The 14,097-nt window shown below is 56.7% G+C and overlaps 2 protein-coding genes across 23 annotated transcripts in view; one reads left to right on the top strand and one right to left on the bottom strand.

Moving 5' to 3' along the window:
- The window catches only part of KIAA1217 (KIAA1217 ortholog), a 657,029-nt gene that overhangs the window by 439,748 nt on the left and 203,184 nt on the right, over positions 1-14,097 (top strand). Inside the window, exon 1 of one of the 22 annotated variants that reach the window (XM_070056132.2) lies at positions 3,501-3,696. The exons of the other annotated variants lie outside the window; for them this stretch is intronic. Within the exon in view, the coding sequence (XP_069912233.1) occupies positions 3,601-3,696 (96 nt within the window). The 5' untranslated portion in view covers positions 3,501-3,600. Of the gene's footprint in view, positions 1-3,500; positions 3,697-14,097 lie in introns of those variants that run through there. 22 annotated transcript variants of the gene reach the window in all.
- Positions 12,381-13,882, bottom strand: LOC149122844 (uncharacterized; the record flags this gene model as incomplete). Its single annotated transcript, XM_089311942.1, has 1 exon — positions 12,381-13,882. A coding segment is annotated over one exon (933 nt), but the record flags the coding sequence as incomplete, so codon positions are not given.

The raw sequence follows: 14,097 nt of genomic DNA, 5'->3' as shown, positions 1-14,097 counted from the left end.
GTGTGTGCTGCAAACGCCGTGGCTCCTCTTGGGAGCTGGATTCCCAAACAGCACCGTCTTGCCAGGACCGACTTTCCTCTCGCTCTGTAGCCTCCAGTGCACCTCCTGCCTGTCCTCACAGCGCAGTCCCCCGGGGAGGGTGGGGCTAAGCACCGAGGGACTTGGAACCACTGTCCGGCCTCAGCTGTGCTGGTGTCAGCGGTACTGTCCAGTAGGTGCCTCGATCACCTGCAGAGCCACCTGCAGGTCCTCCCCCGAGGGGAACCTTACCTAGCAACCTTCCTGGACCTGCAGGCAGAGAGAGCAGAGGGGGTACAATACCTTCCTTGGGAAACCTGTGCTCTGTGAGTGGATCCCGCGGCTTGCCCGCCCCCCGGGAAGCTCCATGATGGTTTACAAAAAGCACGTGCCAACCTCTTCACCTCTGACTGCACACAGCCCTCACCAGAGTTAAAGGGACAGAGGGGTGGCGTTCCAACCTCCATCCATCCATTCGTCCATGTCTTCATCCTTTCATTTATCCATCAATCCATCCATCCATCCACCATTTATCCATCCATCTATCCACCGATCCACCATTCATGAATTCATCCATGCATCATCCAGTCCTCCATGCATCCCTGTTGGAGTCTGTAGTCTGAATGACACTGGGATTACAGCATCAGGCGGGTGACGGGGCTGCCCGCTGACGGAATACAGCATCAGCCGGGTGACAGGGCTGCCCACTGACACCACTAGTTTTGGCTCTGGAGGCGAAAGCCAAGGAGGAATCAGCTGCACAGGAAGTTTTAGAAAAATGCCAGGAAAGAGCGTGGAGGATCACGGGGTGGGGGAGCCAGCTTTGCAACAGCCAGGCACAGGGCGGGCAGGCGGGAGGAGTGGCCAGCAAGGTGGGCGTGTCTGCTGGAGGAAGGCAGCGGCGTGCAGGAGGCCATGCGCAGGAGATGGGAGTTTGTACTTAGTGTGGTGGAGGGTGGTGGAGGGACCGCCTTAGCTTTCTTCAGGCACCGTGTGACACGGAAGCCCCTTCGGGTGGGCTGTGGGGCTGTCTGACAGCCTGTCCCCGTCTCCACCAGTTTGGCTGTCCTCAGCGGAGCCTCCTGGAGCTCCCCGTGGAGACCCCCAATGTGGGTGGGTGCTGGAACCTTGAGGATCTGCGGGTGGCCCAGCCAGGGTCCCACGCCGGGTCCAGGCTGGGTTCTTGTGTTGTGTTCTTGTTTGTGTGTTTCCTCTTTGTGAATGCACTCGGATATCTTTCGAAGTTCCATTCCCGTTACTAAAAGGTCTCCTCTTGGCCCCACGATGCAGCCGTGTCTGATGTGGGATCCCCGCCACGTGCGGCCCTCAGTTTGGGCTTTTCTCAAATGATGTGACCTCCTGGGGCTTCCAGACATCCATGGGAAAATGGGATTACAAGGTCCCGCGACAGGCCAGCTTGGTGGTGCAGCGGCTTAAGCCACCGCCTGCAGTGCCGGCATCCCGTATGAACGCAGGCTCCTGTCCCAGCTGCTCCACTTCCAAAGCAGCTCTCTGCTAAGGCCAGGCCTGGGGAGGCAGCAGCAGATGGCCCAAGTCCTTGGGCCCCTGCTACCCATGTGGGAGTCCCAGATGGAGCTCCTGGCTTCACCTGGCCCAGCCCTGGCTGTTGCAGGCATTTGGGGAATGAACCAGCAGATGGAGGACCCCTCTCTCTGTCACTGCCTCTGTCACTCTGCCTTTCAAATAAATAAACCTTACATACTGCAAATTTCCCATGAACTTTTGGAAGTCCTCCTCCGTGTCTACCCAGTAGCCTTTTCTTGTGCCCAGAACTGAGAGGAGAGATCCTCTGCATTTCCAGGTGCGGGTTGTAAGCCACGCCCACCTCCCCGGGCCCCCTGGAATGCCGCAGCCAGGGTTGTAGCAAGAGCCCCGTGCACACCTGTCAGGCTGGGCACTGCGTGGTTCCGGCTCCTCTGTGACAGCAGTGGCAGTGCTGCGGGGGTCCACAGACAGCATTGAGCTCCCTTCCCCGGAGCACGGGGGAGCTGAGCCTCCAAGAACTGATGAGGTTTGGGGCCATCTGCGAGCGGGTGGGAGTCAGAGCGGGGTCTGGAGTCCAGGTGTCTGGCACAGTGGGACACACTCTGCACGGAGCACGCGTGAGAACCGTCAGACAGCTGTGGGGCATGGCCCGTCCTGCCTGTCACAGCTCCTGCCATTCTTTATTCTGTCCTTTTAGAAGGTCTGAGCTTGGTTGCTTTTTTTTTTTTTTTCCTTAAGATTTATAGATTTATTTGAAAGGCAGAGTAACAGAAAGAGAAAGAGGGGTGGGGAGAGAAAGTGGGAGTGAGCCTCTCTCTATCCGCTGGTTCCCTCCCCAAATGCCCAGGGTTGAGCCTGGCCGAACTCAGGAGCCAGGAGCTCCACTTGGGTTTCCCTTGTGGGTGGCAGGGAACCAAGCTCTTGGGCCATCACCTGATGCTCTCCCAGACACATTCACAGGGAGCTGCATCAGAAGTGGAGCAGCCGGGACTCGAACCGGTGCCCACAGGGGATCCCAGCTGCGCGAGTGTTGTCTTTTTTTTTTTTTTTTTTTTTTTTTTGCAAGTGTTGTCTTAACCAGCACTGCCACAACACTGGCCCCTGGCGTGCTTTGGAGGCAGAAGTAGCCACACATGAAACTAGTTCGCCCTATTGCGTTTCAGGATGAAGCGGGTTGGATCAAATACTGGTGTGGAGACAGCTGGTGGTTTGGGGGTGGCTGCGTGATAGTGGAGCTGCAACAGATGTCTTTCTACAGGCATCGAATGGCCATCTGTCTCTAAGTCTCAAACTGCACGTGTTAACTGCCCCAGAAAACTATGCAGATTTCAAAAAATTTGTTTAAGATTCATTCATTCATTTGAAAGGCAGAGTTTCAGAGACAGATCTTCTATCTGCTGGTTTACTCCCCAGATGGCCAAAGTCAGGCACTGCATCCATGTCTCCCACGTGGGTGCAGGGGCCAGCACTTGGGCCATCTTCGGCTGCTTTCCCGGGCACATGAGCAGGGAGCTGGAAGGGAAGTGGAGCAGCTGGGACTCGAACCGGCGCCCACATGGGATCGCCAGCGTCGCAGGCAGTGGCTTTACTTGCTGTGCCACGATGCCGGCCCCCAAAAGTTGGTGGCTTTTTTTTTTTTTTTTTTTTTGCACTGAAATAAACTCTGAATGCCATTTTTTCATGCGCTCACGTCTGGATAAAGGGCCCCTTGGCACCGTGACCCCTGCTGTCTTTGGCTGACTGGTGGGTGGGCTGAGCCCTGTGGCTGAGCGTGGTGGCGCACGGGGAGGAGACGCGTTGTTACCCTTCGTTCCAACGTGCACATCCGCACTTACCTCCACCCCACCCAGGTTGCATTTGCATAGCAATGAAAAACCGGTATTTTCTACCCATGAATCACACCCCAAATCCCCAGCCTCGAGTCTCATTGGGTGTGCTGAGCCCCAGTGCCCGTAGAAGGGGCCCGGCTGCCCGGCAGCCGAGGGTGGAGCCCGCGGCTCCCTCCGCCCTTGGGCCCAGCACCTGACGGCTCCGAGGCCTCCCAGGTCTGCCTGCTGTCCCTGGCTGGGGCTGGCCATGGGGCCGCCTGCCTCCTCTCCGGGAGAGAGACCCAGGAAGGAAGCCGGTGTCACGTGTTTCTGCTGTAGGGGACCCTGCGGGGCGGCGGACAAGGTACCTGCAGCTTCCCTCCCCCTCCCCCACCTTCCAGGGGGCTCACCTGGGAGCCGAGGGCGGGGGTCGAACGCGGTTGCTCTCTGGTTCTGGGTGCAGGCTGGTAGTTGCTACTTGAAGAATTCAGTTGCTTTTCTTTATTTTGAAAACTCCCCTGGGTTTCTGGAAGGCGGCAGGGTGTGCCCTCCCTTGAGAGCCCGGAGTGCTCCCAGGGACGCTGTCGCTGAGCCCACTTGTCTTGTGGACTCTGGTTTGGAAAGCCAGGTGGGGCTCCCACCTCTCCTCCTGGGTCTGCCCTAGCTTTGGGTAGGAGTGGCCGAGAAGGCGCACAGCTGTGTCCCACCTGGGGCCTGTGGGCTCCCCCGCCCCGCCCCGTGGGACCCCGTGTGCAGGCACCCACTGTCCCCAGCCCCGGAAGGTCACTGCCTTCTTCCCTGGGCACAGTGCTGGAGAGCCCGGGGCCGTCCTCGGGGGAGGCCTTGTGTCTGAGCTCTGCTCTCCTGTGCTCACTCCCCTGCAGGAAGACGCTGGACAGGACAGCGGGGGGTGGGGGGGGCGTCAGCGAGTCCCCCGGGGGCCTGGGAGGGAAGCGGGGAGCCCCGGCGCCCCGGGACGGCGGATGGTGGGTCTGGAAGGCGGGTGTTGGGGACCTTGGGTGTCGGGCTTTCGGGGTGTGCGTGTTGGCTGCTGTACCTCGGAGCACTCCAAGTTGTGTTATGTTTTGTCTTTGTGTGTTTTATGTGTTGTTTCACTGTGTGTGTGGTGTTTTACGTTATGTGTTGCCAACTGTGTTCTGTGTCATGTGTGTTGTCAAGCGTGTTATGTGTCGTGTTGCTGTATGGGTGTTGTGTACTGGGTGTTCTCTGTTATTGTTATGTGTGTTGTGTTATCAAGTATATTATGTTATATGTGTGTCTTGTGATGTATATTGTGTTACATGTGTTACAAGTGTTTTGTGTTAAGTGTTATGTATGCTGTCAGTGTTGTATGTATGGTGTTCTGTGTTGTATGTGTTGTGATGTATGTTTTATGGTGTCTTGTGTGTTATTGTCATGCTGTGTTGTGATGTATGCGTGTTATGTGTATTGTGTTGTATGTTACTGTGTCATGTTATGTCGTAATGTGTGATGTGGGTTGTGTTGTGTATTGTGTTATTGTGTCATGTCATGTGTTGTGTGCATGTTGTGTTGTCAAGTGTGTTATGTGTATTGTGTGTCATGTTTGTTATTGTGTTGTGATGTGTGTTGTGATGTGTGTGTGATGTGTGTTGTGTGTTGTGATGTGCATGATGTGTGTGATGTGTGTGTGTGTGATGTGTGTTGTGTGTTGTGATGTGCATGTTGTGTGTGATGTGTGTGTGCTATGTGTGTTGTGTGTTGTGTTTGGCGTGCGCGGACGTGTTGGTGCAGGCTGCCCCACACTCCTGCCCAGCGTGGCCGTGTGAGCAGTGGGGGCTGAGGCGTGAGGTGCTGGGTCAGCACAGGAACTGTAGCCGGCGGGGAGGCCGCGGGGAGGAGGAAGCGGATGTCGGTTGGTGACCTGCATGCGGACAGCCAGGCGCCAGGTCTGGGAAGCTGTGCTAGGCTGGGCAGAGCAAGGCCGGCTGGGACCTGTCAGGGTGGGAGCCAAGGGGGTGAGGACCGCGTGGCCTTGGCGTCAGTGGCTGTTGGTGGTAGTGGTGACCGTGGACGGCATCGGTGGCTCTGGATGGCGTTGGTGGCTCTGGATGGCGTTGGTGGCTGTTGATGGCGTCAGTGGCTGTTGATGGTGGCGGTCGAGTGCTGGGAACAGGCCGTGAGGTGTTGTCTGTGGGGACATCAGAGCTCCGCCCCAGCCAGAAGGCAGGGCTGGGAGTGCCCTCCGCCTTCCGGCCCTGCGGCTCCTGCGTCTGTGGGCTCAGCCAGCCCTGAGCGCAAGCCGTGGGGAAAGCCCCGTGCGTGCCCTGGGTGTCTCCGCTGTTCTCTGCGCGGTGCAGCAGAGCGGTGGTTTCCGTGGCGCTTCCTGGTGTTGCGCGTTGTGAGGGAGGCGGGGGTGACTTCCAGTGCCCGTGAGGGTGTGCGTAGGCTCCGTGTGAGTGCTGTGCGTTTTCAGCTGAGGGACCGGCACGTCCGTGGGTTCTGGACTCCCAGAACAGGAGGCCAGGGAGACGGTGCCGTCCACTGCAGGTGGGCTCTGGGTGGCAGAGGAAGGCAAATGTAAGAGAGAGAGAGAGAAAGAGAGAGGAGATTGATTCTGTATTGTGTTCTCCGAACCCCGCATTCAGAGACATGTGCACACAGTTGCAGACACACATGTGCACGGGCACACCTGCACACACACACAGATGCACGTGCACACACAAGGGGTTTTGAGATCCTGCCTGGCTCTGAAAATCTGGGGCTAACAGTTGTATGAAGAGAAACATGAATGTGAAAAAGCAAATTTGGAAGAGACCCAGGCTGAGATTAAGGGCAATTAGCAGGGGTGTGGAGCAGTGAGCAGGGGTGTGGAGCAGTGAGCAGGGGTGCGAGGAGGTGAGCAGGGTGCGGGGAAGTGATCAGGGGTGCGGGGAGGTGAGCAGGGTGCGGGGAGGTGAGCAGAGTGAGAGGAGGTGAGCAGGGTGCGGGGAGGTGAGCAGGGGTGCAGGGCAGTGAGCAGGGTGCAGGGCAGTGAGCAGGGGTGTGGGGAGGTGAGCAGGGTGCAGGGAGGTGAGCAGGGTGCGGGGAGGTGAGCAGGGGTGCGGGGAGGTGAGCAGGGTGCGGGGCAGTGAGCAGGTGTGGTACGAGGCAGTGAGCAAGGGTGCGGGGAGGTGAGCAGGGTGCAGGGCAGTGAGCAATGGTGCAGGGAGGTGAGCAGGGGTGCGGGGAGGTGAGCAGGGTGTGAAGCAGTGAGCAGGGTGCGGGGAGGTGAGCAGGGTGCAGGGAGGTGAGCAGGGTGCAGGGCAGTGAGCAGGGGTGTGGGGAGGTGAGCAGGGTGCAGGGCAGTGAGCAGGGGTGTGGGGAGGTGAGCAGGGGTGCTGCAAGGCAGTGAGCAGGGGTGCAGGGAGGTGAGCAGGGGTGCGGGGAGGTGAGCAGGGGTGCGGGGAGGTGAGCAGGGTGCAGGAAGGTGAGCAGGGGTGCAGGGCAGTGAGCAGGGGTACAGGGCATTGAGCAGGGGTGCGGGGAGGTGAGCAGGGTGCAGGGAAGTGAGCAGGGTGCGGGGAGGTGAGCAGGGGTGCAGGGCAGTGAGCAGGGGTGCAGGGAGGTGAGCAGGGCTGCGGTCCGCTGGTTGCAAGCTTGGTCCTCCGAGTGAGGAAGTCCACGCGGGCCCTGGCTGTCTCGGGTCCCAGAAGCAGTCCCTGTCCCCGGGCTGGCCACGCAGTGAGCCCTGGATGCCACAGCACCGCGTCCCCAGCAGGCGATGGCTGTTTCCAGAACGCAGCTCCCCTGCGGCCCAGGGCCGGGGCGGCGCGTCAGAGTGGACCACTGCCGGCTGCAGTGGGGCACGAGGGAGCCCAGCTGCTCCGTCCCGCTCCACCGCGCGGGAACTCCTGTTTGCAAGGGGCTTTGGATATTTTTAAAACGTCCAGCAGCAGGTCTCTGGGTCTGTGAGGATGTCTTTGAGAACGAAAGTGAAGGCCTGCGGCAGAGGGCACGACAGCGCATGGGACGCCTGCGTCTCCTGTATCGGAGGACCTGGGTCCAGGGTCTGGCTCTGCCTCGGGTTCAGCTTCCTGCCCGTGTGCACCCTGGGAGGCGCAGGTGATGCTCCAGCTTGTGGGTCCCTGTCGCCCCTGTGGGTGCCCTGCTGGACTTCCCGGCTTCATCCTGGCTCGGCTGCTGTGGGCGTTTGGGGAGTGAACCAGCGGACGGCAGGTTTCTGTCTGTCCGTCCCCACCCCCTCACTGGCTGTCAATAGGTGAATGAACGAGTGAGCGGCATGTCTTAGTGAACTGCGGTGACTTTCGCGATCTTCCCCTGGGAAGGCGTTTCTGTCTGCTCGCGCAGAACCACCCTAATAGAAACTCGCGCCGAATACTTGATGCTAACATGGGTCCTGCTTGAGCAGTCCTGCTAGAAAGTTCTGGAGCCTGGGACTGTGTGCTTCCCCCCCCCCACCTTCCTGTGGGGGCCTGGACCTCCCTGAGCGCCTGACTCACAGGGACCTCTCCCCTCCCTCCTGTCCCAGATGGAGAAAGGGAGGGTGCGAAAGAGGGGCCAGAAAATCTCCACTTCCTTCTGAGCCCCTCGGGCTCAGCCCCAACACACATATGTACAGACACGTGTGCCTGCACACACTGGAACACACGTACACACATACACAGAGCACACACAAGCATGCACAGACATGCATGCCTACAATGCACACACGCACACATGCCCACACACAGCTGCACTAGGGTTTGGAGAGGCCAGACCGCTCCATCTTGCGCTGTGTGGCGCTCTCCTGTCTACACTGGGAATCTCCCCATGACCTGAGGTTCTGTTCCTCTGGGCCTGTCCCCGTAGGAAACAGCAGCTTCCCTCGTATTGGTGGAGAAAACAGCCACGTCTGAGCCTTGGCTGGGCGCAGTGCCCGCCGGACAGGTGGAGCTGGGAGCAGCTGCAAAAGCCAGCAGTCGGGCTGCAGTGGGAGGCTCTGTGCTCGCTCCCTCACTCCCTAGCAGGGCTCCCGCTGGCCTAGCAGGAGCCTGAGGACACCGGGCCACGCGTGCTGCTGCCCACTCACGTCCATCCTCCTGCGGTCAGCGTCGGAGCCGTCTGCAGCTACTTGTACCTCCTGCCCACTGATTCAGTCCCCAACTTGCAGCAGCCAGGGCTGGGCCAGCCAGAAGCCAGGAGCAGAGAACTCCGTCCAGATCTCCCATGTGGGTGGCAGGCACCCCGATACCTAAGTCACTCCCTGCTGCCTCCCGGGATGCACACTGGCCAGAGGCTGGGATCCAGTTTGAGCCAGAATTCGAACCCCGGGCACTCAAGGACGGGATGCAGGCACTCACATGATGGCTGTGTTACTGTGCCACCAGCCTGCCCGAGGCACATTTAAAAAGGTAACTTGGAGACATAAAATAGTACACAAACAGCGGCACGTGGGCTCCCAACCTTTTTTCTAGGTTTACAGAAATTGTTCAGCACTGGGGTGTGGATAGTCATCTTGCCTGGACTGTTCTGTTTGCAAGTAGGGGTGTCTGCTCCTCACCTTGTTCTAGGACTCAGGAGGAAACGTGAGGCAGGAGGGGAGGGGCTCCATGCCTCTTTAGAGGAGAGACCTCCTTGGGCTGGCGCTGTGGTGCAGCGGGTTAAGCTGCTGCCTGCAGTGCCGGCATCCCATAGGGGCGCCTGATCAAGTCCCGGCTGCTCCACTTCCGATCCAGCTCCCTGCTGATGCACCTGGGAAAGCTGCAGAAGCTGGCCCAAGTCCACAGGAGACCTGGAAGAAGCTTCTAATTCCTAGATTTCAGCCTGGCCCAGCCCTGGTCATTACAGCCATTTGGAGAGTGAGTACAGATGAAAGATCTCTCCCTCTCCCTCTCCCTCTCCCTCTCCCTCTCCCTCCCCCTCCCCCTCCCTCTCTGTCTCTTCCTCTCTCTCTGTAATTCTGTCTTTCAAATAAATACAGAACAGAGACCTCCTTACGTGTTAGAGCTACGTGAAGCAAGTGTTGAGTGTTAACTCAGATCATGGTTCTCAATGACGCGCACGCCTTTTGCCATTATTGCATGGGACTTTCAGATGTCTGTAGAAACGTGGAATTAGCAGATCCATTTGGTGAAGAAAATGTTTGCGATCCATGCCTAGTGTCTTCATAGCATGCACTTTCCATGAAGACCATTCTCCGTGCCCAGGTGAGGGATTGTGGCTGTAGAAGTTTGTCTCCTCCGCTGGTTATGTGGAACGTGGCATCCAACTTCCTCAGTGCGCTACAGGAGTGCATCTTACCTGCTAGTGAGCTGACCTCTGAGCTCTGCCCATGGGAAGTGGATCCTGACTTTGCCTCTGTGTTTGGGAACAGACGGCTTTCACAGTGGGTTCTGCTGCAGGAAACTTTGGAGCCGAGAAGGGGACGGGTGATGGGAGGAGACTGTCACCAAGACCCCGAAGACTCAGGGCGACTGGTGGCTGACCAAGGTCGGGGGACCTGCCACCATGCATCTTGCCTGGGAGAGACGATTGCCTGAGCCAGGCCATGGGGAAAATCTCAGGTTAGGTCCCCGGGCTCTTTGCAGGCAGGACGCAGTGGGCAGAGTGGTCTGAAGATCCCAGTTTCTGATACCTGAGGATCCAGTTTCTCGGAAGGAGGAATCTCCTCCAGGCTCCTGAGTGTGCAGGGAAAGGCAATGAAGTGGACCAGAGTGGTCATCCTGGGTTGAATTCATAGCCCAGCGCTCAATACCATCTTGGCTGTCGCCAAGGAAGAAAAGGCAGCCTGAGTGACCATGGGGACAGGTTCAAGGACACAGGGGTGTTGTTGGAGAGAGGCAGAGGGTGGTTCTTTAGCTCTTTGTTGTCTGCAAGTCTGGGAAGGTTTGCCAGGCTAGGCATTCCGAAATCCCTCCACCACGTGCCTGTGGAGAGCCTGCAGGGAGACGAAGTTGAAGGTGAAATCCTGCCGGATCAAGTGCAGGGAGCCCAAGAGGCCAGACGGACGTTGGCATGCTGGCCAGCTAGGTCAGAGACGCCACGGTTATCTGTCTCTGCGAGGAGGTGTTCCTGGGAGCTCCAGTTACAGGGCCAGGGACAGTGGCAGTGCCGCCTGAAACTGACCTCTAGATAGAGCGCCTGGCAGAAGTACGAGGAGTCGCTGTTAGCACGGATGCCGGCCACGGGATACAGAGGGAGACGCGCCTGTCTGCGCCTCGGGCACTGCCGTGTGCTGTCGCTGAGGTCCCCCATTCCAGCCTGCCTACTTTTCTGCCCTAGACCTGGGCTGATGCACGCGTGTGTGTGGTCCTGTGTGCCGGGGCGTCAGCCCCTTCTCGCCACGGGTGTGCAGATGCACGCGAGAGATGAGCATCTGTTGCTAACCCCTCTGGTGGTGCCTCCTCAATGAGGCTCACAGCCACGCTGTGTGTGGGACTGGTCCTAAGCAGGTGGCTCAGAACTGTGATGCCAAGTGCTGGGCCATTTGGCGAGGGGACTGGAGACTGGAAGGTGTAGGCTTGGGCTGTTCCATCACGCTTGGCTCCTGTGGGAATTACTCCCAACACCACGGCACGGCGTGGTCTCCTGCTGGCTCTCAGCCCCACTGTGGGAGAGCATGAATGGTGTCATCAGTGTCTCGTAAGAGGGACTCCGGGCTCTTTTTAAGGTTTTATGTATTTATTTGAGAGGCAGAGTTACAGAGAAAGGAGACAGAAAGGTCTTCCACCCACTGATTCACTCCTCAAATGGCTGCAGTGGCCGGAGCTGAGCCCATCCGAAGCCAGGAGCCAGCAGCTTCTTCTGGGTCTCTCATGTGCATGCAGGGGCCCAAGCACTTGGGCCATCTTCCACTGCTTTCCCAGGCACATTAGCAGGGAGCTGGATCAGAAGAGGAGCAGCCAGGACTCGAACCGGGGCCCATATGGGATGTCAGCACTACAGGTGGAGGCCCAGCCTACGAAGCCACAGCACTGGTCCCTGGGCTCTTTTTTTTAAACAGAATTATTATCTATATGAAAGGCAGCATTACAGAGCTTGGGGGGGGGGGGTTGTTTGCTTTGCATTGTTGTGCCACATCGCTAACATTTTTATTATGAAAATAATTCTGTCTGTGGACTCGTGAGCCTGGGAAGGCATTGGAGCCCTGGTAGGGCCCTCAGAGAGTGCTATGCATGCAGTCATCCCTTGGTACTTGCACAGGCCTGGTTCCAGAACATTCCTCTTCTGCCAGCACAGAAACGCCAGTCAGTGGAGGTTCCACTCCCTCCTGTAAAATGACGCAGAGTTTGCCTGGAGCCCGCATGCTTCAGCTCACCTGTGGATTTCCTAGAGAGGATTGAGTGCCATGTGAGCGGTGGTTACGCTGCGTGATGTGGAGAGAGATGCCCACAACAGGGTCCGCACCAGTCCCGGACAAAGCAGCTCTCTTTTCTAAATTATTTCCGGTGCGCGGTGGGCCCCGTCTGCGGATGTTGTGACCATCCTGGACAAGTGCAGTGTGACCCCTCCTAGCCTGCTCCACACAGAGGAGGAGCCAGAAGCCAGCCCCTCCCGGCGTGTGAGCCGTGTTAGGAGGGAGAGTGCAGGTGAGCACGTACCCAGGGGTCACTTCCGGGGGGCGGGGGCGAGCTGAGGGTTTTGGATGACACAGTTGTGTGAGCGGAGTCTGCAGGTCTGCACAGAACTGGTAGGACCAGCTTTTGAGTTCAAAAAGAGAAGAAGAGAGAGGCAGTTCCAGGAAGGGAGGTGCATGGGGCATTCCAGGAACCCAGTGAACTGTGCGTGGTGGCGTGGGTGCCGCCCGCTCTGCCTGCCGGGCTGTGCCCCAGAGGACGGCCTGGGCTGCAGCTCGCGCTGTGGAAACAGCCCAGGGGCTTTGCAGGGAGCTGGGAGCGGAGCAGGCGGGGCGGCTATGAGCACCGGCGTTGTTCCAGACCTGACCCCCCCACCCCACCCCCTGCTCCGGCTTTCCCGTTGTGTTGGCCTCCGTATTTCAGAGACTCTGGCCGTGACCTTTGTGACGTCTCTGGAGCTGGGGGCTTCACACTTTCCGCCACGCAGGATGCGTCTCACATGCGGGCCGAGATCCACCAGTGATTCATCCGGGCAGGGGATGGTCATCGTGGCCATGCTGCTGGGAGAGTGAGTGTGTGAGTGTGTGAGAGTGAGTATGTGAGTGTATGTGGGGGTGTGGGTGAGTGTGTGAGGGTGTGGGTGAGTGAATGAGTGTGTATGAGTGTGTGTGTGTGTCTGTGTGTGTGAGTGCATGTTAATGTGTGAGTGATACTGGGTATTTGAAAGTGTATGAGTGAGTGTGTAGGTGTATATATGTGACTGAGTGTGTGTGTCTGAGTGGACGTGTATGAGAGTGTGTATGTGAGAGTGTGTGTTGTGTAAGTGTATGTGTAGTGTGTATAAGTAAGAGTGTAAATTTGTGTGAGTATTGTGTGTGTATGTGACTGAGCATGTGAGTGTATGAGTAAATGTGTCTGTGTGTGTGTGAGTGTGTATGTGAAGGTATATGTGTGTGTACCTGTGTGTGAGAGTATGTGAGTTATGTGTGCATGAATGAGTGCAGATATGCACATGTGAGTGTGTGACTCCTTGTGTATGAGTGTATATGTACGAGTGTATGAGTGTGTGTATGTATGTGTTTATGTGTGTATGTGACTGTGTATGTGAGTATATGTGTGTGTGAATGAGTGTGTGCAGATATGCATATGTGAGTGTGTGTGAAAGTGTATGGCCCTGTGTATGAGTGTGTCTGTGTGTGGGTGCGTGTGTGTGAGAGTATGTGACTGAGTGTGTATGTGTGTGTGTGCATGAATGAGTGCAGACATGTATATGTGAGTGTGTGACTCCTTGTGTATAAGTGTGTATGTGTGTGTATGAGTATGTGTATGTGTGTGTATGTAACTGAGTATGTGAGTGTATGTGTGCATGAGTGAGTGAGTGCAGATATGCATGTGTGAGTGTGTGACCCCTTCTGTATGAGTGTATGTGTGAGTGTAGGTATGTATGAGTGTGTGTGTATATGTGTGTATGTATGTATGTGTGTGTACATATGAGTGTATGAGTGTGTGTATGTATGTGTATATGTATGTATGTGACTGTATGTGAGTGTGTATGTGTGTGTGAATGAGTGTGTGCAGATATGCATGTATGAGTGTGTGTGAAACTGTGTATGGCCCCGTGTATGTGTGTATGAGTGTGTGTATGTGCGTGAGTGTATATATGTGTGGGTGTGTATATGTGTGTGTGAATGAGTGTGTGCAGATATGCATATGTGAGTGTGTGTGAAAGTGTCTATGGCGTATGAGTGTATATGTGTGTGAGTGTGTGTTTATATGTGTGTATGTATGTGTGTATATGAGTGTATGAGTGTGTGTATGTATGTATGTGACTGTGTATGTGAGTGTATATGTGTGTGAATGAGTGTGTGCAGATATGCATATGTGAATGTGTGTGAAAGTGTATATGGCCCGTGTATGAGTGTGTATGTGTGTGAGTGTATGTGTGTATGAGTGTGAGTGTATGTCTGTGTGTGTATGTCTGTGTGTGAGTGTATATGTGTGTGAGTGTGTATATGTGTGTGTGAATGAGTGTGTTCAGATATGCATATGTGAGTGTGTGTGAAAGTGTGTATGGTGTGTGAGTGTATATGTGTGTGAGTGTGTGTGTGTGTATGTGAGAAAGTGTCTTCCCTTGGAGGACATTAAGAAGTCCTCGGTGGCTGACGGCCCTGGGCCCCTTCCTCGCTTAGTGCCCGCCCCTTACCCCGCAGCAGCCTCTGCCGCCCCCC

This window comes from Oryctolagus cuniculus, chromosome 13 (genome assembly GCF_051225735.1).
Source record: "Oryctolagus cuniculus isolate XC-2025 breed Fujian yellow rabbit chromosome 13, ASM5122573v1, whole genome shotgun sequence".
Classification (NCBI taxonomy): Eukaryota; Metazoa; Chordata; class Mammalia; order Lagomorpha; family Leporidae; genus Oryctolagus; species Oryctolagus cuniculus.
Note: the sequence above shows the minus strand (reverse complement) of the source record. Positions and strands in the feature narration are given on the sequence as shown.